General features: G+C 35.2%; 2 protein-coding genes and 2 non-coding genes across 10 annotated transcripts; 1 reads left to right on the forward strand and 3 right to left on the reverse strand.

Annotated features, from left to right (window-relative positions):
• Window positions 1–128: 128 nt before the first annotated feature.
• Window positions 129–2914, reverse strand: Atf-2 (Activating transcription factor-2). Its single transcript, XM_015331949.2, has 7 exons — window positions 2555–2914; window positions 2332–2425; window positions 2077–2225; window positions 1672–2009; window positions 1323–1572; window positions 867–1224; window positions 129–780 (listed from the first exon to the last, which is right to left on the reverse strand). Exons 1-7 carry the CDS (start codon window positions 2603–2605, stop codon window positions 341–343), a joined length of 1680 nt encoding a protein of 559 aa, XP_015187435.1. The 5' UTR covers window positions 2606–2914; the 3' UTR covers window positions 129–340.
• Window positions 2915–3642: 728 nt separating this feature from the next.
• On the forward strand, window positions 3643–20428 carry LOC107072206 (serine protease 27). Of its 7 annotated transcripts, XM_089174473.1 has the most exons (12): window positions 3643–4461; window positions 4648–4687; window positions 6346–6705; window positions 6806–6892; window positions 17032–17217; window positions 17722–18087; window positions 18724–18800; window positions 18894–18994; window positions 19068–19167; window positions 19263–19475; window positions 19559–19672; window positions 19769–20428. In XM_089174473.1, the coding sequence occupies exons 3-12, from the start codon at window positions 6564–6566 to the stop codon at window positions 19922–19924; spliced, it is 1542 nt and encodes a 513-aa protein (XP_089030599.1). In that variant the 5' UTR covers window positions 3643–4461; window positions 4648–4687; window positions 6346–6563; the 3' UTR covers window positions 19925–20428. The 7 variants fall into 7 exon arrangements, with proteins under 7 accessions (XP_089030599.1, XP_015187436.2, XP_089030597.1 ...); XM_015331950.2 differs by having other exon boundaries at window positions 3643–4707; XM_089174471.1 differs by having other exon boundaries at window positions 3643–4687; window positions 6320–6705.
• Window positions 7587–7769, reverse strand: LOC149031903 (U2 spliceosomal RNA). The gene has a single exon (XR_016177239.1). It is a non-coding gene; the product is annotated as a U2 spliceosomal RNA (small nuclear RNA).
• A 443-nt stretch (window positions 20429–20871) lies between the features above and the next one.
• On the reverse strand, window positions 20872–20990 carry LOC149031904 (5S ribosomal RNA). Its single transcript, XR_016177236.1, has one exon. It is a non-coding gene; the product is annotated as a 5S ribosomal RNA (ribosomal RNA).
• Between the last annotated feature and the right edge of the window lie 6144 nt (window positions 20991–27134).

Here is a 27134-nt window from a genome sequence, read left to right on the forward strand (position 1 = left end):
AAATAATTTAGGCACAATTGATATACTAATGATTAGTAAAAAAATCTCGATACTAGTTAATAACAATTAATATATGTAATAACAATAATATATGTCTCTTTGTATTCTACGAACACCTAATATCTAATCCAATACTACCAAAGAGGGTAGGGTTCTGTTTCTTTTTACTACCTCTCTGAAGTTAACAACACACGGTTTTTCAAACGGGTAATCCCCATTGATTTGACCTAACCGTGTCCTCCCATGTGTTCCTTGACTATAATGATTTGACGAAAATGAATAAACTTAACGTGGCCAAACCAATTGACTTATTATAATTTAATTAACATCTTTTTTTTTTTTACGTGGTCGTACTTTTCGACCAGACCTGTCTAATTTCGTAATTAGGATTAAGTCGTATAATTTTTCTTTTCGGTGATCCCTCGTCCAATCTCATAGTTGGATTTTGTACGATCATTATTTGCGGTTGTTTGACAACATCGTTGTCTTTTTCAGCCATGAAATGTGTTACCTCGATTAATTCTATACCAGGTATACTTTTGACTATAGTCCCATTTGAAATAATGGTGGGTGTTGTCATTGTTACAGGTCGTTGTTCAATTATTTTGGGTAAAATTATTGGATTTTTTATACAACTTGTAGATAAGGATTTTTTATTTGTCAAATCCGGAACTATGGTTGGCAAAGTTTTTATTGTAAGATTATTAGTTGATGATGCTGTTGTATCAATCGAATCATTGTTCACAGATATTATTTTGGTTCCTAGTACCACGCCATTGCCTAAATTAATAAATAAAAGTTAAATATAAAACACATTTCAGTGTTGATCATTGAAATGAACAATTTTTGTTTAATAATATCAATACCTTTTTGCATTTCTTTAGTAACTGGACAATCTTTGTGAGCGAGTAACAAAGTTTTCAATCTTGTCAATTCATTGCGCAAAGCTTTAACTTCCAATTCTAAAATGGAATTAGTTTCATTAACCTTGGTCATAGTTTTTTGTAAATGCTGAACCCATGCTTTGCGCTTTTCCCTAGCACGCATTGAACTTGCACGATTACGTTCAAGAAGATCCTTTTTTCTATGTTGATCGATACTTTGTTTGGAATTTTCTTCTTTAGATTGTCGTTGACTGATATTATCGTCTCTTACAGTTGTAATTGTTTCCGGAGATTTGTCAGTTTTAGTGTTTACTTTTTTCGTTAGAATTTGCTGTAGTTTCTATAATTAAGTAAAACATATATACTACTTTGTTTACTTCATTATTTTAATAATTTATATATATAAATATATTTTTTGTATAAACAAATTAAGTTTACCATTTTAGCAAAAGTCATTTTGGACGGTAGAGCTTTTTTAGATTCCGAAATAGGAATATTGATTCGTGGAAGTTCTGAACGCATCAGAACATTTTGTTGTTTAGTGTGTTCGATAGTAGAAACATGAGAAGAAGGAGATGCGTTGTTAGATGATTGAGAAGATGATTCGTATATTGGATTAGCAGATAGTTGCATCAATTTACCATCCGCTGTTTTCAAAAGTAATTCAACTTCTTCTCCGTTAATAGATCTGTATAAAATGTTATACAATTATTACATACAGTTAATTTTATAGCTACCATCCAAAATTATATAATAAATTGAAATAATAGGTGTCGTCGTTCCTTACAATTTTGAAGAAGATTGTTGCATTACTCTTTTAGGAGTAACAGACACATTTAAATGTTGCAATACGATACTTTCTGCATGTAAAGCTGTAGTTTTGGAAGACGCAAGTGTATTCTCCTTTATAAAATGAGACTCGTTTAAGTGTAGATTTAAATCTGAATATGTTTGAGTTGACACCGTTGATTTGTCTTTGCTTGTCGTAGGCTTCTCCCCTATTACTGTTATAGGAGTAGAACATTCTTGGTTAGTTTCGGAAAGAATATGAGTACCATCGGACAATACATCTGCGATATGTGGAAATATGTGAGGTGTGTGCAATGTGTCGTCGGTTGTTTCCACCTAAAAGTTACTTTCATTAAGTTATTAAGTATACATTTCAAAACATAAAGTTGATGAATGTTTCTACCTCTCCTGGTACCGTAAGTGTTCCAGTATTCCTTGCTTCAACTGCTCTTCGAAAAGTCTCTTCAAAAGGATTAACATTTTGTAAATCTTGAAACAATCCAACCTCTTCGCAATTACGAATGAATCTTGTTGGAGTTGGTGTTTGATCAACTGCATATTACACATTAATGTTAGTTTATAATATTGTTCATCGACATGTGTATAACCAATAAGTAAATTTAATGTACTTCATCTTATAACAATATACAAACTTTACCTACAAATCCAGAATTTTTGTCATTGTTTTCAAGATTTAACACCATATCATGTTTCTTTCTATGTATTGCTAAATGATCTTCATCAGTGAAACTCTAAAATTAAACATATATGTCAAATATATGTTGTTACGTGTAAAAAGAAAATAGGAAAATTGAATTGATCAAATTATTTTTAGCATTTACATAAGAATTGTTTATGCAACTTTCTCTTATTCAACTTACCATATTGCAACCTGGTGACGTGCAAATAAAATGTTTTTCAACATCGCTCATAATTACTATGATCACTTTTTTTGATTATTATCTCAAACAGATTTAAACTGTAAGAGTTATTATTGAAACAAACACGATTTAACAACCATTCACAATTGATACAACGATACATCGATAACAAATAATAATGATATTATCATTAAAGATACGTCGATTATTGTTTTATTCCAAAACTTATACATTTTAATAGAAACGCGAATAATATGCACGTAATTAAAATACAATCAAATATTCGATAATAACAATTTGGATGAATAATGTCCATCACTGATCTTTTTTGACAGAATACTGCATTGGTTATGATCATTTTTAAATACGCTATAACAAACATCATTGTACTGCCATCTACTGGTATTTATATGAAATAATAATATTTGTATTTAGTCGGTACAACAGAAAACTTGAAACATTTATATTAGGAATAAAATCAGTCATTAAAGTTCCACTATCGATCGTTAGAGTGCGTTACGTGTCATGATCGATTAATACATTGGCGTAACCTAAATTATCGACAATTATGAAAGAAAAAAGGTTTATGTATGACAAAAAAATGAAATCCAGTTAGTCGATAAATGTTATAGAGAGTAAGAGAAGATATGTATATATCTATATATAATGATTTAATAAAAGATTAGCTTTTAAATGTATCGGAAATTATACTACAATTTCCATTGGACGATTTGATGACCTATCTTTCGAACAAAGTGAAACCGCATGTTGAAGAAAACGGATTGTTTTCTTTCAGCGATTCTGACTTTCTATGAAAGTAAGTTTCGGGATTTGCGGGTTCGCGGTCAGTGTATCAAATAGACACGATCGTATTACAATGTAAAGTAGAAACTAAAAATAAAATAAACAAAATATTAAAAAGAATCACACATCCTAGTATATATATATAATATTAATATATATTATATATTAATAATTAAAATTAATATTATTATTACTAATCTTCTTAATATTTATAAATTAGGTGTCACGTTGTTTGTCCGCAATGGACCCCTAAATTACTGAACCGATTTTAATAAAATTTTGCACACTCTGTGCAGTTTCATCCAACTTGAGAGATACAATAGTTTATATTTCAATTTATAATCGCAATATTACTTTATTGCGAATTTATTAACAAAGGGGCATTATTATCTCTATTAGTTCGATAAGATTCTAACAGATGGTGGTATAAGGTAATTCGTTGACTTAAAGACATGTGTATCGGACTGATTGTGAGCCACATATATATATAGTAGAAGTAGTATAAGTAGAAATGTAAGGAAATAATAAGAGAAAATAAATGTTGTATAGAGTCTTGTTGTGATCCATCGAGAGAGAGTGAGGAGAAGGGCCCATGGTGGATAAGGCCACATGGAAAGACACTTAAACTACAAACAAATACACACATATACCTACATAAATATACAGAGAACGAAGAGAGTGGTGTCTCGGATGCTGATGTGATTCTGTTCCTCATCAGTAGTCACTCGCGTCTCGCGGTGGTCTATTCACAAATATTCCTTCGTTTATTCGTTTTAAAAGAAAACGAACAATTTTTAATCCTTTCCCTTCCCTTTTTCCAACCCTTAAAAAACCAAAAAACAAATTTAAATTATTCCTTCATTTGATCGTAATAATTATTATTCCTTTCTTTTTCACTTAAACACAAATTTGTTCATCGCACAAGTGATCTCGAATTTTTATTTCATCTTATCTTCCCTTTTTTTTTTTAAATATCAAACAAATTTATACATCTACACAAACACACATCATAATGTACGTGGAATATAAACAAGTGTACATATCGTAAATAAGAAAAAGAAAAGTGTTCGGTGTGAAAATTGTACGAGAAAGTGTGCGAGAGAGTAAGAGAAAGATTAGAAGATAAAAAAGATAAAAAAGATAGAAAAGAAAGCATGATGATTGGTCAATAATCTTTTGTTTCTTTCTTACGAATGTGTGAAAAGAGAAAAAGTCTTACTAATAAACGTAAAACATCTTGAGTTTGTCCGTGATCTTGTTGGTTGGTACTCATTTCTTTCGATATTCAGTTCCCCGTGTCGGCGACCTTGATCTCGTTTAGAAATCCAGGTGAGATACTCTATGAAAAGGTTCGAAAAGTTCTATACGATTATTATACTTCCCGTTTTTTGTATTTTGCATGGAGTCCTCACTTGCATGGTTTGTTTTTTTTTAAATTTATTAATTATCGAGTGATTTTTAAATGAAAATAAATTGAATAGCATTAAATAACACAGTAGCGTGTAAATCAAATTATTTTCATATTAATTTCTAAATTTGTATTAATATGAAATTAAACAAATTAAATGGAGATGTGTGTATTTTTTATATGATTCTAAAAATATAAATTTGTATTAAAAAATTATAAATTAATTTGCAAAAGCATTGGGATAGTTTTTGTACGCTCAAATGATATATATATATATATAAATATATAATATTTAATATTTTCTAACATCGAATGCAACATTGTGAATTGAGAAACGTCATACATCCGTGAGCAAATGATAATTTATTATAGGAGGGTGGAGTAGTAGAGTTAGGTTTAAGTGGTAATCAAAAAAGAAAAAATAGATGGAAATTATCTATCCGTAATACTAAGTTGTGCGGTTTTTGTGTTACGGTTCGATAAAACAGGTCGATCGATATTAATCGATATGTATATATCATTGCGTACGGTACTACAATTGAATTAGCGATGGGAATGAACAACGTTTGATAGAATTTATTATTATTATTATTATTATTAATTTCTAATCAATATTTTCTTTTATATAAAATACTTTAAAATAAAAAACAACGTGTTTTTTTTCGTAATATTCTTTTCATAAACCAACGCGTGATTTATTTAAAATAATAAAGGAAGAAAAGTTTCTTTAGTAATTTTCCTAATAAATCTAATAACTTTTGAAAGAAGGAAAAAAGAAAACCAATAAAATTAGTATAAAAAATACAAGTTGTTTCATTATTTTTCCATTAAAATACGAAGCAAACTTTTTTATTCGACTACTACTAGAAGAAAAAAAGTAAAAAAAAATAAATAAATAAAAAGGACAAAAAAGGAATGTTAATTGGCGTATTAGATTAAATTCATTAGACAAGTTTGGAAACTCTAACGATTGGAGAAAGCTCTTTTTCCTTCCTTCCATCCTTTCGTTTTAGTTCTAATAAATAAACAAAACAATCAAAGACACTTCGAATTTCCATTGGACAAATTGAACAGAGCGAGAGAGAGAGAGAGAGAGAGAGAGAGAGAGAGAGAGATTGATAGAAGGGGGAGGGGGTGGAACCATTACAAACGAATGGCTTCGTTGTCAAAGTCGAAAGTTACCGGTTAACTTTCACTAATAACTAAAAGGTACACGAGACGAGGAAGGGGGTCCGAAGCAGGGGGAGGGAGGGGTGAATTGTGAAGGTAGAAGAAGAAGAAGAAGAAGAAGACGATTCGAACGTTACGAAGCATTAAAAGGCGTGCCACTTGTTTCGGTGGCCTGGTTTCGTGTCCCACTTTTGAATCGGACTGTACATGGACTGTACACCTTCTCCACGGTTCCTGAACTCGGCCGGTTTTAACAAGGAAGTGTACATATATATATAAGTTTAAATTTTACTATTTTATATTTTATTATATTATTATTATATATATATTATATTTATTATTTATTATTTCGTATCACAACGAAATTTATTTGGTCACGTCAGGGTTGATGTATTTTTATATATGCAAGGATGCTCCTGCCAAGCATTGCTGTTGCTTTATTATAAAACATTGATTGAATATAATTCTGAAGTTTTGTGAGAGTCTTCAATTTTGTGAGAATAAAAGTGTTAAAGTGTAAATCATTAATAATTGAAAATAGTGTTTAAGAAATAAATAAATCGGACGAACAAAAAAAGTAACATGTTTGAAAGGACGTAAGTGAGAAAAAAAAATGTAACAAGGTGAATGAAAGTGAATTGGCGAATTTTCATCGGTCGTTGGAAGAAAGAAATGGTTGCGTCCACATCGTCCTTCTTCATCCTATTCATCCTTATTGGATTTGGTTTAACTAATTGTAGAAAAAACGATCGTTATCTCGACAAATTTGGTAAGAAACATTCAATATAATTTATACTTAAAAATAATTTAAAACATATGTGTTTAACAAGATTTCCAAAAGAGTTAATTAGCAATTTTGATTTAATCAGATTTTCCAAATAACGAAGAAACTTTGAACGATGTTAATCATCTTGACACCACCAACAGAAAAACGAGATTCTTCGATGAACTTGGTTGTAAGTTAATTTATATTTAATATATATTTTTTTAAACACCTTCTCTCTTACACTCTTTTTCTTTTATAATATCCTCTTGTCATATGAAAGAATTATGTGATTCGATAAATCATAATAACTCGCATACCTCTACTTAACACCTCAGTAGTAGTTAGTGATTGTATTAGCGTGAATTTTAAAATGTGTTTCACCGAAAGAGAAAGGGGCTTGGCTTATATACTATACTCGTATATAACTCTCTTCGAATGACAATGAATTTTTTCTTTTTACTTTCGGACACGAGCCAACTTTACTTCTTCTCTATTCTATTATTCTCGTTGAAAGAAACAAAGTAACAACAAAAAGACAAAAAATTACTAATTATATATTTAACAATAACGAGTTTAAGTAGAGGAAAATAATAAATAATGTTCAGATAACAAGTTGAATTTTGTGAGTCTATAAAGTTCAAGGTTCAATTTTTTAACCCTTAACGCTCCGACGGTAATTTGTGGTTATTTAATCAGCAGCTCCTACTTATTCTACAATTGGAATAAAGAGTGCTGTAATATCGGTTGTGCCTCGAAGGCAACAACTTAGAGTTTAAGGTTTCAAAATATTTTCCTCATGAAGTTTTTCAGAAAATTGTCATAATTTGTTATGATCGATTATTTTAAGAGATATAATCCTATAAAAATTATTATGTTTTAATTTAATTAGGGGAGCTGAATTCGGCTGTACTGCAATGCCGACTCAACCCGTGGCAGATACGAAGCAAGCTTCGTAATTCCGCCATTTTGCAAAAATCTAGCTAATATTCTGGCATTTCTATGAAATGCGTATCAGATATTAAGCTGATAAGAACAGATTTTATTTAAGTAAAAGTTTACAGAAACTTCCCCGGTTAAAGGGTAGAAATACAGAGATCATCCCCGAAGGGTTTTACAAGTGAGTAATAGTTATCAGCTTTTGGTGAATACAATATAAATTATAGGTAGCATATAGTAAGTACAATAATAGATCAAACGAAATACAATAATAAATAGGTACATTGAATATATGAGATAAATAGGTAATAAGTAAATATACAAATACAATGTGCATTGATCGCAGCTCGGTCTAAAGGCAAGGTAGCGCCGCTAGTATTGCCGGCTACCGGTCACGTGTTCGACGTAAATATCCCTGGACCACCTGATCGTGTCGCTGACCATCAACCGCCTCATCATTGCGCTATAAAATTTACTGATTTTGAGGCGGTTGATGGTCTCCTTGTTCCGGTGGTCCCAAGCGCCTAATGCTCCTATCACGAAGGGGAGGATCACTGTCTCATAGCCGCGAGCACGGAGATCATTTGCTAGGGGTACATATTTATTTATTTTGTGCTCGCGGGCTATGTCCAGTGCCTCCCTTCTATTTTCGAATGGGACGCATACATCGATTATCATTATCGTTTTTTCCTCCTCATTCCTGACGACAATATCGGGCCGCAGTAGTCTGTTTGGGGGGCTCGCGCCTTCAACAGCCTGGTTCACGCGGACGACCCCACGCGCGCGGTTTGCTTTGACTAAACGTTCAACTAAGGCATCGTGCCGGAATTGTCGTGCGGCAGAGTGAGGGCCGCAGTGGTTCAGAACATGCGGAATGGTTTCAACATCCCCGCATCGCCGGCAACGCTTGTCACCGTCCCCCCAGCGTCTCGCTCCATTAAGGGGGAGAACGCCAAGGCGGGCTCGGTGTACGAAGCGCCAATCGGCGAAGCGGGTGTTTCTACCACTCCGCATGAAATGATTTGCTATCCTGGACCGTGAGGTGACCTCAAACACCTTGCCCTGGTCGGGTTTGGCGAGCAAACGCTCACGGTACCAGGATATCACTGCTGCCCTCAATCTACCCACGACCTTCTCTCTACTCGCGGGAGTAACTCTAACAGGGTGGCCACTGCCACCCCGACACACCAGGGAGAGTTCCTGGCTCTCCCCACACCATTCCCACCGAATTTCGAATGTTTTGGCTCCTCTTCTGGTGGCACTCCGGGTCCTCGACCACAATGAATAAGTGTCCGTCGAAGGTCCTGAGAGGTCTCCCTCAACGCTCCCGGACAGGTATTGGGCAAGGTCGTCCCCGCGGGGATCGCGTCTTATCCGGAAGGCTACTGTCTCCCTCAGTGAACTCCACGCCAACATCCTGACTTCGCGATCCTTTGATGTTAAAAGCTTAAATGTATGAGAGATTGTCAGGATGTCGACGAGGTCCGCGAGCGGGAGGAGCCCTCCTCCACCTTCCCTGGGGGGCAGGAACACTACCTCCGCGCTCGCGCGCTGAGGGAGATGCAGCCACCCCTTCGCTGTCCGTTTGACGACCTTGTCCACGACTTTCAGCGGACCCTTCTCCACGTGTGATCCCCCCAGACAGAAGTCGAGTCGCGGCAGTACGAAAGTAGCTACCGCGTCGAGCTTCTGCCAGGGGGCAAGGAGGCTGGAGTCCACCGCTCTGATATCCTTGGTGACCTGGGAGAGAAGCTCCACAGGCGTCTGTGCGCAATTGAAACCGGTCGGTGTGCCGAGGTGGGAGTATGCCTCTCCCTCCTCCAGGGGCCTCATAAACTCGCCGCCGATTTTAAGTCGCGTGTTTTTGACTCTATTTTTTCGCCTTCCCTCGCCAACATGGAGAGAGGCACATTTCTTAGCATTAAAGATGAGGCCCCTAGAGCGCGCAGATTCATTTACTGATTCAAGGAGGGTCTCCATCCCGGTAGGAGAGCTTGCTATAAGGGCAATATCGTCCGCGTACCCCAGGCTGTTGAATGTCTGATCGTGTAACCGGTAGCCGACGTTGATGCCCGCGAGTGGTCGCAACAAGAATTCAATCGCCAGATTAAAAATGATTGGGCTCAGGGGGCAGCCCTGGCGCACCCCTGAGTGGATTGGGATGGGATCCGTCAGGCCTTCTATCGTCCTGAACCTAGTCGTGACCCCCCCATAATAGGATTTTATTAATTTAAGAATAGGGGGAGGCAGATGATGTTGTCGGAGGGCCTCAAATATGGTCGTGTGGGGGACCGAACCAAACGCGTTGGCCAGGTCCAACCACACGACCACCACCTCTTTCCCCTTCTTTCTTGAATCTGTTAGAATCTCTTGGAGCACAAAATTGTGCTCCACACAGCCCTCATAGGGGAGGAAGCCCTTCTGTGACGCGCTGAGCTTCCCCCCTCCTGAGCCCAGACGGTAAGGCGATGGGCAACTAGCGCCGCGAATAGCTTTGGGGTTGTATCCCCCATCGCTATCGGGCGCCAGTTGTCCAAGGAGTCCAGATTATCTTTCTTGGGGAGGAGTATGGAAATGGAAGCCTTCCAGGAGTCAGGGACAGCACCCAGCCTTAAGCAGGCGTTAAAAATTGATGTTAAGATGTGGCATCCTGGGTCCGCTCGTCCTAGGTCGGAGTAGAGGACCCCATCAGGTCCAGGGGATGAGTTCTTCATCCTCCTGAGCCTGGCAGAGACCTCCATCCTTCCCAGGGGAGCGGTCAGGGCCACATCCAGATTTGGATTTGTGGGCTGCTGCACGAGTACTTCAGGGTCGCCACCCCCAGCTTCTCTAGTTCGGTGGACCTCCACGAAGTGGTCTCGGATCCGCTCACGGTCAATGGAACATGCCGTGGGCGGGCCCGACACCACCTCCCTTATGGCCCGCCGCCGATTGGTTCGGTAGAGTTGCTGGAGACGGGTCGCCCGACGCACCCTCTCCTGACTCCCTTCCGGCGGGATGGGTGTAGGATGGACTCGGTTAGGACGTCTCCTCCCCCTCGTCTGGGTATCAGGCCCCCCCTGTTCCCCTCCCCTTCGCTGCGCACGAGAGCTGAAAAACTCCGCCACCCTTTGGGCGGCGTTTTCCAGCTCCTGGACGGTTCCCGCCGCCTCAATCAAACGGATCAGCACCACCTGATCGCTGTTGGGCGAGGAGGGATTGGCGCGACGACGCCCAACCCCCCCACGCCCCCCAGCAGAACCAGGAGGAGACTGACCGCCCGACGGGCGACGAGGCCGCCCCGCGCCCACAAAGGGGAGGGCCCCCTCCCCCCCATTATATAAACTACTCCCTCCGGCATCATCTGTGGGAAGGGAGAGGAAAGGATTCTGTGTGAGGGGTACGGGCTGATGTGTAGGGCTATGGGGGGAATCACCCCCAGGGTCAGGACGGTTTCCGGCGGGTCTCTCAGGATTAGACTCGGACCCGGGGGACGTCGGCTCTCCTCTTCTTCTTCCTCTTCTTCCCCCTCCACTTCTTCTTCCACTCCCCACCAGCCTCCATTCCTCTTCTTGTTCCCCCTCCCTTGATGGGGGCGGAGTCCGCTCCTGAGGGTCTGCTCCCCTTCCTTGTTCCACCGCCCTCCTGGGTTCAGGGTTTGTCTGCGGGGGCGGGGTTTGCGGCCGCTCAGGTGGTGTTTGCGGCCGCAGGGGTGGTGTTGGCAGGTGCTCCGGTGGTGTTGGCAGCTGCTGGGGTGGTGTTGGCGGCCGCTCAGATGGTGTTGGCGGCTGTACGGGGGGACTTCTCCCCTGTGGTGGAGTTGCCCTGATCGATGGAAGGGAGCCCGTGCAGGTTGTAGTGGTGGTCGTTGCTGTTGTGAGGGTCGCCGGAGCGCAGCTCGTGGCCACCTCCTGTTCCGGCGACTGCGGTGGTGAATAAGCCATCCTTCGACGGGCTCCCGTTTGACGTAGGGAGAGAAGCCCCCTGAAGACCCTCCTTGCTGCTGTGGGAGGCGGGCTCCGTGGCGTGGGGAGGGGCGGGCCGACGGATCTTTCCCCCTCCTCTAGGAGGGGCTCCAACTGGGTTGGTCGTGTTGGGGGGTGACGGGCGGGTGACGGGGTCCTCCTGGATGGTGTGCGGGGGCCCCTTGACTGAGACCTTGTCACCCGCCTCCGTGGTTCCTCTTCTGGAAGGGGTTCGGGGGCTGATGGTTGTGGTGGGGGGGGTGTTGCGGGTGGTGGGGTCCTTCTTCGGTGTGATGTTGGGGGGACCCTGGACTCAGGTCTTATCACCCGTCTCCGCACGACGTTGGCGAATGAATCCCCGGAGTCCGAGTCAGAAGGCGGAGAGGATATGCGCGGGATTGGTGAGGGTGTTCTTGTGGGAACTTGCGCATTTCGGGAGGGGGGCGGAGGCATGTGCATTTTCCTGTGGTGCATGGTTACACGGCGGCGGGCATAAATCCCGTCGCCAATGTAATCACACTCTGCGCATTTATGAATTATTCTGTAGTTTGTATTCCTGTGATATGTTTTTAGGTGCTTAATGTAGTCCTCGTGCCTCCGCCCCCCTTTGAATATCCCGCCCCGGCGACCATCACGGTTCCTCCTGCCTATGATTTCGGCAGGACAGAGCTCGCATCGAAGCTCTGTGACGGTAGGGTTTAAGATGATGATTTCCCTAACGTCCTCCGCACCGACCTGGGCCGCCGTGAGCGATGTCATTTTTTTTTTTTTTTTTTTAAAAAAAACAATAAATAGATGAAATAAATAAGTAAAGTTATAGGTTAAAATAATTGAAAGAAGTCGATAGAGGAAGGTCAATAGATAAAATAGATAGATGAGTCAATAGAATAAATGATAAATAAATAGATAAATGGTAATAAGTCAAATAAGTAAGTAAAATAAATAAGTTAAATAAATAAGTTAAATTATATAAAGGGTCATAGAATAAATAGGATTAGTGGCCACCGGTGGCCGCAGTCAATAATTTAAAATTTGTTTTATCAGTGTCGATAAAACAGGTCTCGCTCACGGCGTCGCGTGGGATAACCGGCGTCTGCCGGCAGACGAGCAATTACCCAGTCGGTACAGAGCCCGCCTTCCTTGCCTTTTTCTAGTCGTGCCTAAGTGACGCGTGCGGCGCAGCGTGTGTTGATATTTTAACACGAGTAAAGAGGGCAAAATAAGCAGCGCCGAAAAACAAGTTAATAAATAAACAAGTAGGTAGATAAATAAGTATACAAGTGATTAATTAAATAAATAAGTAAATAGATAAATAAATAATAAATACGGTTAAGACGTTACGAAGATTCGGAGAAGGATGGGGAGGGAGAGGGGAAGGAAGCAACGTTGACAAAGGTCTGTATACGTTGGGGATTTAAAGTTTAAAAGGAAACAAAGGATCGGGGAAGATTGGGAAGGACAAGGTCAGGGGTAATTTCGAATCTTCGTAAATACTAACGGGTGTATGCCAGCCTGATTTAACGGACGATTTAAAATACCTTACGATCGTGGAGAAAGAAGAGAAGAAAAAGAAAAAAGAGATATTAATTGAAATAAGTTAATTATGTTAAAGGAATTAATTCGTACCCCCTAGATTACGAGTAAGGTGTTACAATCGCCCGGGAGGTATTCATTTTATACCAAATTATAATCAATATAGTTATTACTTCAGCAGTTACGAACAATGATAATTTAAAATAGAACAATAAGTAAATTAATTAGATTAATTAATTGGGGGTGTTTTGACGTGGTTGCGAATAAGTTAATTAGCACTGTAAGTAGGTGCACAGCTAGTTTATTGTACACAATTCGGTAGATAGATGGGTGAATAATGAAAAAAGAATAAGTAATTAATAAATAAATAATAAAATAATAAATAGGTAGATATTCGCAATAACGTCTAATCCCGTTAGACTGGCATACGTTAACGGTTTTCCGTAATTACAGAAATTTAAAATTTACAGTACTGGGGGAGTTTATAAATACATATGCAAAATTTCTGTAATTACTGGAGAGGACAGCACGGATATACGCAGAAAAAAAGAAATAAATACGTACTTAAAAAATAAATAAATAAATAAATAATTAGATAAACCACTACGCGCGAGATAAAGAAGTGAAACTTAATGCGCCACGCTTTCCAAATTTTCGTCACTTAGACACGATACTACACTTTGATCTTAGCTCAGGGAGCCGAGAAGCGATATCGAACTCGGTAAAGTGCGGTTATTTAAACTATTTCGTGTAAGGAAACGATTGCGAGAATAATGCGACACGCTGCGGTCGCTAGGAGAACTACTATTGTAACGGGAGTACAGAATACTACCCTTCTATGATATATAGGGTGTCCAAACAGGTTTGGATCAAACTATAAATAATTCATATAAAATGATGTTAAAAAATGCTTTATGGAAAATATAGTTGGTTATAGTTATATATATATATAATATATATATATATATAAAGTGTGTATATTTACTTTTGAGGTTAATTATGTTTTATTTGATTAGTTAAAAGATACGTATGTACGAAAATTTTGTAGAAACTATTATTAAAATTATCGTCATGGTCGGAAGTATTGCAACAATAAATGATTTCAAATATAAAACGATAATATATGTTTATATAGTAAATCGAACCATGATTATGAGAAGAAAAAAAAGAAAGAAAGAATAAGAAAAACGTTGAAATTTCGCGGTTCACAGTCGAGTTAACGAGGGACAACAAAATTGGAATTGTACTTGAAAGGCCACTTATAGAACGTTTACTTTCTACGAGAGAATTCATTTCAAAAATCTATTATATATACAATATATTTTATAATATTTATAAATTTTTTATTAAAATAATAATAATTAATATTAAAAAAAAAAAATTCAATTAAAATCAATAGTCAAAAGTATAAGAAACAAAAAAATTAAACAATTTTATTCATGAAGGAGAATTCTAGAGGAGGAGGGAGGGGATGAAAGAAAAGAAAAAGAAAGGAAAAGGTTGTTAAGAATGAAAAACAAGCAAGTATTTGAGTTACATACTTAGGAGTCTCCTCGTAAAAAAAGAAAAAGAATAAAGAGTGGGGAACCAATGCAAGACGAAGAGGTGACATCGGTTTGTCTTTGAGAAAGCCAGCTAGCCAGCTAGCCAGCCGATGTCGGTGAAAGCAGAGGAACTAGAGAACACCACCAACAGCAGTAGCAACAATAGCAGCTGCAAAATACCAGTCCCTTAGTAGTTTCCTTGGTGTTCAATTGAAACTCGAGATAGAAATGAGTAGTTGTCAGTTCACGTGAAATATTCCCATAAGTGTTCGAATTAAATAACTTTAACGTCGTAGTATTATTTGGTGATATCTAGTGTTTTATCTTCTTTATTTTAAAGAAACAAAAAAAACAAAAATCATATGAAAGAAACAAAAAGGGACAATTTAATTTAAGAACATTTTTCTTCATCTTCATCTTCATCTTCAAGAAGGAAAGAAAGTTTTTGAAATTATTCTTCGTCATGTATAAACTAATGAAAAATTACATAAATATTATTTTACAAATGCAAAAATTTATCTGTTAATTTATCTATGATAAAAGAAAATTGATGAGAATGTCATTAATGAAGTCAATTATACGAATATTTTGACACGATGAAGTTTAAAGAAGAAAAATTATCAAAGTGAAGAATTATTTTTGTCCGAATCGTATTCTTCACTTTTATAGACTTTCTTTCTATATATAAATTTGTGTTTATTTAGTTTATTTTTGACCATGAAGATCATTGGATCGATCGTTTTAATTATCGTAACGGTAAATGCAATCGAACAGGTACGTTATGATGTGCAAAATAAATTTTACAAACGTCCGAGTACTTCAACGTCATGGAAACGTAGTCAATTGGATGTTAGATTGGATGATGGAAGAATTGGTACGACACAAAGATCGATTGTTTATCGACAAGATAAAAGAAGAAATGGACCATCAGCTTCGATTATTTTCTTAGAAGACGACGTTAATAGTGAATTGTCAGAAAATAGAAATAATCATATGTCATCAATTGATCATTTCGATGAAAGTGAAAGTAATAGTTTTATCGTTGATTCGTCGCGAAATAGAAGAAAGTTTGTACGAGAACATCGTGCTATTGAAAGTACATTGAAAAATGTTGTATCATTGCCAACATCGGAAAAAAATAATTATCAATACGTTTCTAATTTTCCATATTCGTCACGTCCCCCAGTAAATGAAGAAAATGAAGAAGAACATGACGATGACGATGAAGAACTTGAAGATGAACATAAAGAAGAAGAAGAAGAAGAAGAAAATAATCAAAATTATTCGTTAATTATCAACAACAACGAGGGAAGATATAATCGTAATCCAATTAATAATTGGAATGTTAATAAATTAATCAATTCTAATGACGATGAATCGGTCAATGTTGAAGAATTTTTGGAAGAAATTAAACGTAGAAAAAATAACGGTGATTTGGATAAACTTTTTGGAAGTAATTACAGGCAAGGTAGAAGAAGAAAATTGACCAGTCAACAACAAGGTGTTTTATTGGTTGAAACACTGAGAAAGAAAAGAAATCAGAGCGACACTGATGATTATCGGGGACATTCTTCTTCGGATCTACAAAGCGGAATTATGGATATGTTAGGCAGAAGTATGTGTGTTTCTTCAAACGAAAATAGAACAAAATAATCATCAAATTCTTCTTTTTTTTTTTTTTTTTTTTTTATACAAATATCATTCGATTGTTTTTTCTAAGCTGTTATTTTACAAAAATTATATAATATTATTTCTGACATATAATTTTCTGTTTGAACGAAAAGTTAACAGGAAACACGTATTCGAATTTCTATTCATTTCAGATTTCGAAATTGGTAGACAGGTAATTAGGCACACCTTTGAATAAACAATTGAATAAATCGATATATTATTATTATTATTATTATTATTATTATAATTATTATTATTACTTAAGCTTGTGAACTTTCGCATTTGGTCACTGTTTGTCGAGAGTACTAAATTTTCACTTACGAAATCGTGATTTGGAACGAAAGTGTCTAGTGACTAGCATTTAACTAGTTAAACAGAGCAAAGAAAAATGGGTTCTTCTCGAGATGATGAACGAAATGATGAACGAGATGATGAACGAGATGATGAACGAGATGATAACGTGATCATCTTTCTGTGAACAAGGAGAATACGAGGATTATTCTTTTCTTTTTCTTTTTCTTTTTTCCAAATATTATTTCGCTCTTAACGATATATATGAAAAAGAGTAAAAAAAAATATTTTTTTATGGTCATGGTTGCAAATAATAATAATTAATAAAATTTTCTTACTATAGTACTATAATATAATATATATTATTACTAGTATAAATGATGAAATTATTTTGTATTATTTGTTGACAGTGATACCACAAACGTGCAAATACAAGGGTACCAAATTTGAATGTGGATTGAGTATAAGTTGCGTTCTGGCAGGTGGTAGACCGGTCGATTTATGTTCAGGTGGATTAATTTGGAGTTGTTGCGTGGACGACGATGATATTCCAGAAAAAATCCCTAAACCGAGTGTTGGATTACTTCAAAATGCCAGTGAGTTAAAAACAAGTTTAATTATCTTCTTTTTTTTTTTTTTATGCAAGTAAAAATTAATTTTTAAATGTTCGTATTCATCAGACGCTTGTGTCGTTAATAAAAACTTCCGTTAAGAAATAAAACAAGCTTAGGTTAGCCTGATTTCTAGAAATAGTCACACATCCGAAATTGCACAATCGAATGTAGAGAGCAAACGACCAGGTGAGTCGTGAGTACCTGGCGACACTTTCAAAGACGGTTATAATTTACGGTTAGTTTCAGATGGAGAGGAGCTTTTTTTTTTCTTTTTCTTTTTCTTTTCTGTCTACCGTAAAACTTTGCGCGTGAATTTAATCTTACAGTGCTCGCACCATGAAGTCATTTTTACTTCCTTGTTTTTCTTTCTTTCGTATATTTTATTTCTTTATTCCAAATTCAGATTTAACAATGAACAGATATGAAAATGAATAATTGTGAAAAGAGAAAAGTCATGTGTGTGTACGAATGTGTTTGAACGTATAGCATTTTCGCTAAATCTGGGTCATCAACAACCCTACGTAGAAGACAACGTTCATATCTATGGTAACAATTTGAGACCAATCAAGCCTACGTACATGGAAGATGTTCATAGACCAAGTTATTCCTACATCGTGAATAATCCAAGCAAACCAACTTGGCAACAACAACAACAACAACAACAGCAGCAGCAACAGCAACACGATCACGATCGTCCCTCTTACGTGACACGTCCCACAGTTTATCGACCACCTACAGTTCAATTTGATTATCCTCAGGACGAGTACGATTCGTCTTATCCTCATTCAAACACTGGGATCCATGTGCCTGTCGATGATGTCTCTAATTCATTGGATTATTCGCAATATCGTGGTAATCGAGAAAACTGCATAAACAAAAACAAACTTCTCAAGTGCACCAACCAAAATGCACCAAGCAAACTCTTACCACCAAATATATGATATTTTATTTCTTACTTTTTCTTCTTCTTCTTACTATTATTATTATTATTATTATTATGAAACCAATGACTGAGACTTTATGAGACATATGAGTAAAGACAAATGATAGAAGAAAATGAACAAGAAAAGGGTCGATATGAACATAATCTATTATGAATCACACGCTCGAGCACTTTAGTATTTTATTTTCTTCTATTCTTCGTAATATATCATGAAAAGTTTTTCAATGCACGATAATTGCACTCTGTTAAAGAGACCACATGACAAATACGATATATTTATAAATATATATATGGGACGATTTTCTTTTGCACGCTCTCTTTGGCACCGTTATGCTGCAACTGCACGAAATATTTTTTCCGATTGAATGGAATTTAGAGAAAATTTATAAATTCCAAGAGAATACGTCTGTTTCTAAGTATCTGAAGAAACACAACCACTGATGTGGATCTTTTTTCATTTGTCAAGTCTTTTATTTTTTTCTTAATAAAATATTCTATTCATTGAGAATTATTTTATTGTGTATTTTTTTCTATTTTTTTTTTAGGTTGCGGAGAACTTTACACGAGAAGTAATAGGATTGTTGGTGGACATAGTTCAAGTTTTGGAAGTCATCCATGGCAGGTTAGAAGAAAATTATCAAAAATATATGTTTTAGCATGTATAAACAAATACGCGTTTCTATTATTATTATTATTTAATGAATTAATTTTCTAGGCTGCCATTATTAAATCGGGATTCCTTACAAAGAAATTATCCTGTGGTGGTGCCTTGTTGAACAACAGATGGGTCGTAACTGCAGCACACTGTGTTGCAACGTAAATATTAGTTTACTATCATTTGTTTTTTTTAACCCTTTCGCTGTATAAATAAATATCTTTCTTCATTCAGGACACCGAACAACAATTTGAAAGTTCGATTAGGTGAATGGGACGTGAGAGACGGTTCGGAACGTTTACTTCATGAAGAATTTAACATTGAAAGGAAGGAAGTATGTTAGAAAATGCATTTTCTTTTCTTTATCTATACTAATACCAATAATAATTACATACACACATATGTGTAATAAATAATATTATAAAACAGGTTCATCCTCAATATTCACCTACGGATTTTCGAAACGATGTTGCTTTGGTGAAATTATCAAGAACTGTAATATTTAAACAACACATTGTACCAGTTTGCTTACCAGCTAGAAATCTCAAGTTATCAGGTCGGACAGCAACCGTTGCCGGATGGGGAAGAACCAGACATGGTCAAAGTTCAGCACCATCCGTTTTACAGGAAGTCGACGTTGAGGTAAATTCGAATGATACAAAATTGGATTATTATTAATTATTATTTGAATTATCTTTGATTGAAATTATGTTATTTTTTTGTAGGTCATACCTAACGAAAGATGTCAAAGGTGGTTCAGAGCAGCTGGTAGACGTGAAACCATACACGATGTTTTTCTATGTGCCGGTTACAAAGAAGGTGGTCGAGATTCTTGTCAAGTGAGAAATTCATTTCTTTTTTTAATTCCAATTATTGAATAATTATTTGATTAGTGAACAATAATTTATTCATATGATTTGTTTTCTTTTCAACAGGGAGATTCAGGTGGACCATTGACCATGTCCGTTGAAGGCAGACACGTGTTGATTGGTTTAGTGTCATGGGGTATTGGTTGTGGCCGCGAACACTTGCCAGGTGTATATACTAATATTCAAAAATTCGTGCCTTGGATAGACAAAGTTATGAGTTGAAAGATCTCACAAAGGAAAAAATACAAAATGTTTTACGGTTCCTTTTAAAGAAAGACGGAGAGAGAGAGAGAGAGAGAGGAAGGGGGAGGGGGGAAGGAAAAGAGAGAGTGTGTGTAAACGAAATACTCGAAAGAAAGATAGTGTAGTACGTAAAAGTATGTAAAGTTACCAAAGTTACTACCATAAACTTTCAAAAGAAAAAAAAAACAATTCTCATGATGACGTTGAGAAAATAACAACGTTCATATGTGTGTATGCATACATGCGCGTGTGCGTGAATCTGTGTGTGAAAGTAATATTTTATTTACATGGAGTAAAAATATTTGTTTTAAATTATTAATAAGAATGCATTTCATGCAATTAATCTATTCTTTGATATTGTTAATATTGTTAAGGAAAGATTCCAAAAGCGATAGTTATCCAATATCGATAAGGTAGATTCCTTGAAGATACAATTGTATATTTATCCAGATGAAAAATACAGAAGTATGTAAAAGCTCATAAGTTCGTTTTTAGTGTAACCAAATTCTTTTTAGTTAGCACCGGAACCTCCAGAGGACGATACTAAGTACTTAACTCAATGACTGTATAATATCAAAAAGTACTCTATTTTTTTACAGTATTATGATAGATATACATTCATTGATAGTATTTATAATATAGCTATATATTGTATAATACAATATTAAATAATTATATTTAATTTTTAGTCTATAAACATGTATCTGTTCCTTTATAAGTGCATTTATACAGCTATATTTTACGTCGCAGTTTCTACGACGTTTTTTGATTGAACCGTCAAAAAGTTTTGACACTAATATAGTTAAGAAGTTGTAACAAGGAATCGTTAAGTACGTGATTTCATCTCAAAAAGAAAAAGATATTATCAAAAAATGTAAAAATTAATTGACGATCATTTAAAAGAAAGAAACAGGATCAAAAAAAAGGGTTAACAGCACACGGTGTTCCCAAGCGGTCACCCATCCAAGTACTAACCGTGCCCAGTGATGCTTGACTTAAGTGATCGGACGAGAACTTGTATTTTCATCACGGTATGGCCGTTAACTGTAAATATCCTCATGCTTAATGCACTTGTCATGCACTCCCTAACTTCAAGTATGAACAAAAAAATATTAATTCTGAGGTTACTAGGTATATTTTAAATAAAACAAATAACCAAGCTTCGAGAAAATGAGTATTACAAAAAATAAAAAAAAGAGATTAAATTTCTTATCATAGGCAAACTTTGTGGCAATTCAATCGTATCAATATGTCATTGGAGAAACCTAAGTTTTCTCATCCTTTACCAAGTATAGATAGATTAATTTTCCTTGTTTTAATATATCCAAGAAATATATATATATATATATATCGATTACAGAAATGAGAACTATTACTGTACTATAATTAATCATAACAATCGAGGTAACGTATTTCATGCAGGAATCAAATAACACAAATGGAGTTAGTTTGGGGAATGTGAGAAAACTGCTTGCAGGTTGCCAGAGAAGAAAAAGAAGAAGGGATGGGGGAAATGAGCGAGAAGAGGAGGAGGGGTCGGCGAGGGGGGCGAGGGATAGGATATACCGAAGGGTAAGTTGCTAATTAGAGCCAGATTAAACGCTTGTCTGGGGAGCCATTTTCCTCCATTGGGTTGCGGAGGGTAGTCGAAGAAAAAAGAGGGTTGGTAGAGAGTACGGGGGTCAGAAGTCGAGGCTAGGGGTGAGAGGGGAGATTTGGAAAGAAGGGTAGAGAAGAAGAGGTTCTTCTCTTTTGCTAGGAAAGGAGAAGGAACGTTGGGAGAGGGGGGTTGAAAACTCAGTGTTCTCTCTCCTTCTCTCTCTCTCTCTCTCTCTTACAAGCAACCGTACGGAGGAAGGAGAGTGGGCTTAATGAAAAGTGTTTGCCCCGTAAAAGTTAAGATTAATTGGCGCTCGGGGGGTGGTTACCGCGGTAATCAGCCTGAGCCAGTGGTTTTCAAACGGACTCTTTTCCCCCTCATGCTACTAGGGGATTTCGAACGAGGTTATTCCATTAGTTTCTCTTAACTTCAATTCTGTCAAATGTTTGTTTGTGTGTGTTTGCATACATATGTACGTTTTTTAAAATTCTTTTTCAAGAACTATGCTTTTTTTTCCGGTTTGATTTTTTTATTGGAGAATATCTTTTTCCTTTTGGCAACAAACTAATCAAATATACGATTGTATAAATAATAATAATAATAATGATAATAATAATATGAAGGAAATTAATATTCAAAGATTAACATGAGAATATAGAAATTGGAATCAGAAAATCGTACGTCTAGAAGAAATTTGTTTGAATTATTATAGAAGTTAAAGTTGTATAGTAGGATGATAGTTTTATCTCGGTTGAGCACTCCTGGAATGGGAGGTTAATTTGGCGACACCTAGTTTCATTAACAACGCCATTAAAAGTAATGGCCGGTGAGGGGGCGAGATGGTGGTGGTGATGGTGATGGTGGTGGTGGTGGTGGTGGTGGAGATGGCGGGGGTGAGTGCCTTGGCAGAGATGGCGGCAGAGAAGCTTCGTAGAAACGAGGAGGCAGATTCTAATTACAGAAGAGGGCTTCGTTCGGATAGGGGAAATAGAGAGAGAAAGAGAGAGAGAGAGAGTTTGCGCGTGAGGGTTGAACTAGACAAGAGTGGTAGTGGTGGTGGTGGATGGTGGAAATCGTTGAAGCCGGTGGAAAGACGACGACGCCATGATATCCGTTAAAACGGCATAATTGCACCCTAGACGTGAAATTCGACTAATTGTTTTCTACGTTTAGGAGTTTGTTGTCGAAGAAAAAAATTTATTCACTCTTCCTATCTCTTTATCTCTCTCACTCTCTCTCTCTCTCTCTCTCTCTCTCTCTCTCTCTTGTGTAAACTTTATGCACGTTTTAAGTTTACAACGTATTATATATTATTTTCTTTATTTATTTTTCTTATCTTAGTATTACTTGGATTAAATAATTAATCTTTATACTACAATAATAATATAATAATAATAACAATAATATTAGTTAATAACCTTTGTATATTAAATCAAATGTAATACAGATTACATATAATATACATATATTAATTATTTATTAAAATAAATATATGTTTAATCCAAGATAATAAAAGATTTTCTATTTGTCTTTTGATAGAAATTAAAGATAGAAAACTAGGACAAAGTTATTCTTTGAAAAAAAAAAGGAATAAAAAGAAAAGAAATAAAAAAAAGTTGTAATAGATATTTCGATCTCGTTTTCCATTTATCGCACTAATAAAAAGATCGTTCGAGATATGTATTTGAGAAAGCTGCGGTAATAAATAGCTGATTACACGATTAAATGTCATCGGTGTAATTGAGTGCAACGCAAATATCCTTGTCGCGTGTGACGCAATATATATATTTATTTATTTATATATATATAGATTATATACCAATCTGAAGATATCTTTAACCGCGAAAATTTCTTTAATTCTGCTTAACAAACACAAACATATAATACATTTAATATCTATCAAACGTTATCACTATAAATTTAATTCTTTCTATGTTTTCTTCTTTTCCATTTTACCTGAGTAAACCCTTTTTTCAACGAAAGAACAAATATGTCGTATAAACGTAACTTGCGTTATATTACGTGAGTCACATAGAACACATGAGTCATATTATCATTATCGAAGACACGAGGATATAAACTCGGAATTTAAGAAATTTATTAGAACTTCATCACATTTATATATATATATATTGATTATCGAATGTAATTTTCCGGACAATTTAAAAGAATAAGTTAATCGTTTCAAAGCTTTAAATTTATTTTATTCATATCTTTTATACCGTACGATTGTTTCTATTCTTTTTATTTGTTCTTTTTCATTTATTTAATGTCTTTATCAACAATCACTTGCAAAGGGTTATTAACGATCTAAAGAAAGATTTATAATTTATTATACGATAGAATATATTTCAAGTATTGTTAATTGAATTTACAATTGTCTTTTGAAAATTTAAATTGTCCTTTAAGGGATAACTTTTATGTTAATATGAAGAATCATTTTTGCAATATAAAATGATGCAATTTATTGTTAGTTGCAGCTTAACAGAGATAATCATGACTCTTTGTTAATAAACAAATAAGAATAAACTATCCTATCTTTCAAGTTGAATGAAACTGCATACAGTGTGGAAAATTTGATTAAAATCGGTTCAGTAGTTTACGAGTCCATTGCGGACAAACTACGTGACACCTATAATTTATATATATATATTAAGATTATTACCTAAATAATATCTTTGGTATCGTACATCTTTATATATCAAAATTCATAGCATAACTTTGGTGGCATAGCTTTGGAATCACCCTGTATATACACGATATACATACATACATATGTATCTATATCTTATGTATATATGTATATAAGAAATGATATGGAATTGGATAAATGGTAAAGCTTAATTAGTGTCTTTTAACATAGACAAATTTTTGGATAAAAGCTAACACGACACCAATTAAGATTTATCTCTCCTGGTGATACCTAATCGAGCATTTATCGAACGATCTTATCCATGAGGGATTAAGAGAACGGCTCACAAGCTCTCTCTCTCTCTCTCTCGAGCTTACACAAGCTCGGCTTGAAATAACCGATCAAATCGTTAATTACCATCCAGTATCGCGATAAATTCATTCTTTTTCTTAGTAAAGTACACGTATGTAATATACTTAACACATTGGGTACGAGTTTCATGAGATATATATCTCATTTTTATAATTTTTTCTTTTTTTTTTTTCATACATTTTTTCACCGATGACTTCATCCGCGATTAATAATAATAAAAAAAAAAAATACGTAATTATAGTAAATATGTTATAAAAGCAGTACTTTATTTTGTATGTTTTTACGAATATCGGATATTTTTATAAATATTTGTAAAAATGGATTTTGTTTTTTTCTTTTTTTCTTTTTTTTTCCTTTTTTAAAGGAAGAAGATACGAAGAAAAAAACGGTAGGAGGATCGTTGAAAAATAAATTGAACTTATCGTGACAGAGCATAATCGGTGGTTAAAAATCTTTCAATGTTTACACGGGCTGCTAAGGGTGACGGTGTAGAAGATGTCTCCACGTTTCGTAAATGTACCTACATATGTAAATATATATCTGTATATATGTATGTATGTATGTATGTATGTATATGTGTATGCATGAACGATATACAATACGATATACATGTGTTTACTACCTGCATGGACCCTGATACTTTGAATACATTGGCGTAACATTCAAAATGCATTATTATTATACAATAAAATAAAATTAATGTTATATAAAATCATTATTTTGATATTATATGATATTAATTTAATATCATTATAAAATGTAACATAAAGAAAAATTATATTACAATTATTTTTTAATAATAAAAAAGCGGATGTAAGAAAATTCACGTACATTTAATATCTAAAAATAAGAAAAATAAATACACTGTATTATAAACAATTAAGTGTGTATAAAATTATAAAAAAATAAATTCTTTTTGTAATCATTTATGAAATAAGTGGACAATGAAGTGAAAAATGGAGAGTGTAATTGATTAGATTAAATAATAAAGTATATAGTTAAGTAGTTAATTACTGTATGTCGACGACAGTGTGTACACACACACACACACACACACACACACATGCACATGCACACTAGGAAACTACACTCTCTTTCTCTCTCTTTTTCTCTCATTTTCTCATTCTCAAGAGACACGTATCGAAGCAAAGTAGAAGACTATTTGGTGAGTGTGTGCTGGACGTGCTTTGTCCCTTAAACAAACATTCTTTCCTTTCTCTTATTTGGTTACATACGAAAAAAACGAACGAAGAAACGAACGAAGGAACGAACGAATGAACGAATGAACGAATGAACGAGAGAAGAGGACTATTTAAGTACCGCATTTTCGAAACCTACCGCATTTAAAGAAAGGTACCACCACCAATTGGATGACACACTGGTCATCGGTGATCCATCATTTTGACTGTGTCCATATTTTCAATTGAAATAATGCTTCTGCTGCTATTTCTGTTGTTAGAGTAGATATTCGTGTAAAAAAGATTAAATAAAAAAATCCTAACAGTATACGGGGTGGCTTCTATTTGTTTATCATTTTATATATATATATTAGTACGTGTTATATTTTTTTATTAATAATTAAATTCATTCGTATAATAATTCGTGTAAAAAAGATTTCCAAAATAAATCCTAACAAATGTTTATTGTTATTTTTCATCGTTTGCATGTAATTGTGCTTTATTATGTTAATTAATTAAATTCATTTGTACAATATTTGATTAAAATTCGAAACTCTATCTCAACACTTTTTAAATCGTATCAATTATTATATATACTGTATATACAATAATAACATTATCTTTGTAAATGTTTATCATATAAAATGATTGAATAATTTTCATAGGAAATACACTTCTAATATAATGTAGTCTATTAGGGTAATGGTTATGATAAACCAAACGTAGTAATACCTACTCTTATGGAACATGTAACAGTTTGTATTTTTACGATAACCAAATGCATCTAGGGTGATAGGAAAAAGTACACACACACACACACACACAGAAAACTGATAAACGTTCTGAATTACTACGAAAGTTAAACGCGTGATAGCTATTACGCAACTATTAGGTTCAATGATAACGGGAGGAGTCTCTGTGGATGATCTTATTTATCTTCATCGTTTAAAAAAACTTATGTGTTTAAATGTTTATATTATATTGGAAAAATATCAAACATGTTAATTTATTTTTGATTTCTCGTCTCCTATTGATAAGAAAGTAAATATTAAAAAAAAAAAAAAACATAGAAAAAAATAATCACTATAAATTCCTGTAATAAATTGTACAAGTGTGTGTGTGTGTGTGGTTTTTTCACACATATATAAGTATACATTGGCAATAAGCATAATCGTTAAAAATAATAATTGAGCAGTAATACGTAAAGATAAAATTTTACCGATACGCGACGATGGCATTTGCAAATGGGTTTCGTTGTTATCTAACAAGATAATAATCTTATCTTGAGATTAACGCAAAATCGTATTATTATTTTCAAAAGGCAAATTATTATTATAATTTTTCTTTTAATTAAAAAATTAAAGATCTATATAAAAAATAAAAATTATAATACATAATTAAAATAAT

This window comes from Polistes dominula, unplaced genomic scaffold (assembly GCF_049000335.1).
Source record: "Polistes dominula isolate Pdom_NZ unplaced genomic scaffold, Pdom_raw_medaka contig_83, whole genome shotgun sequence".
NCBI classification, from domain to species: Eukaryota; Metazoa; Arthropoda; class Insecta; order Hymenoptera; family Vespidae; genus Polistes; species Polistes dominula.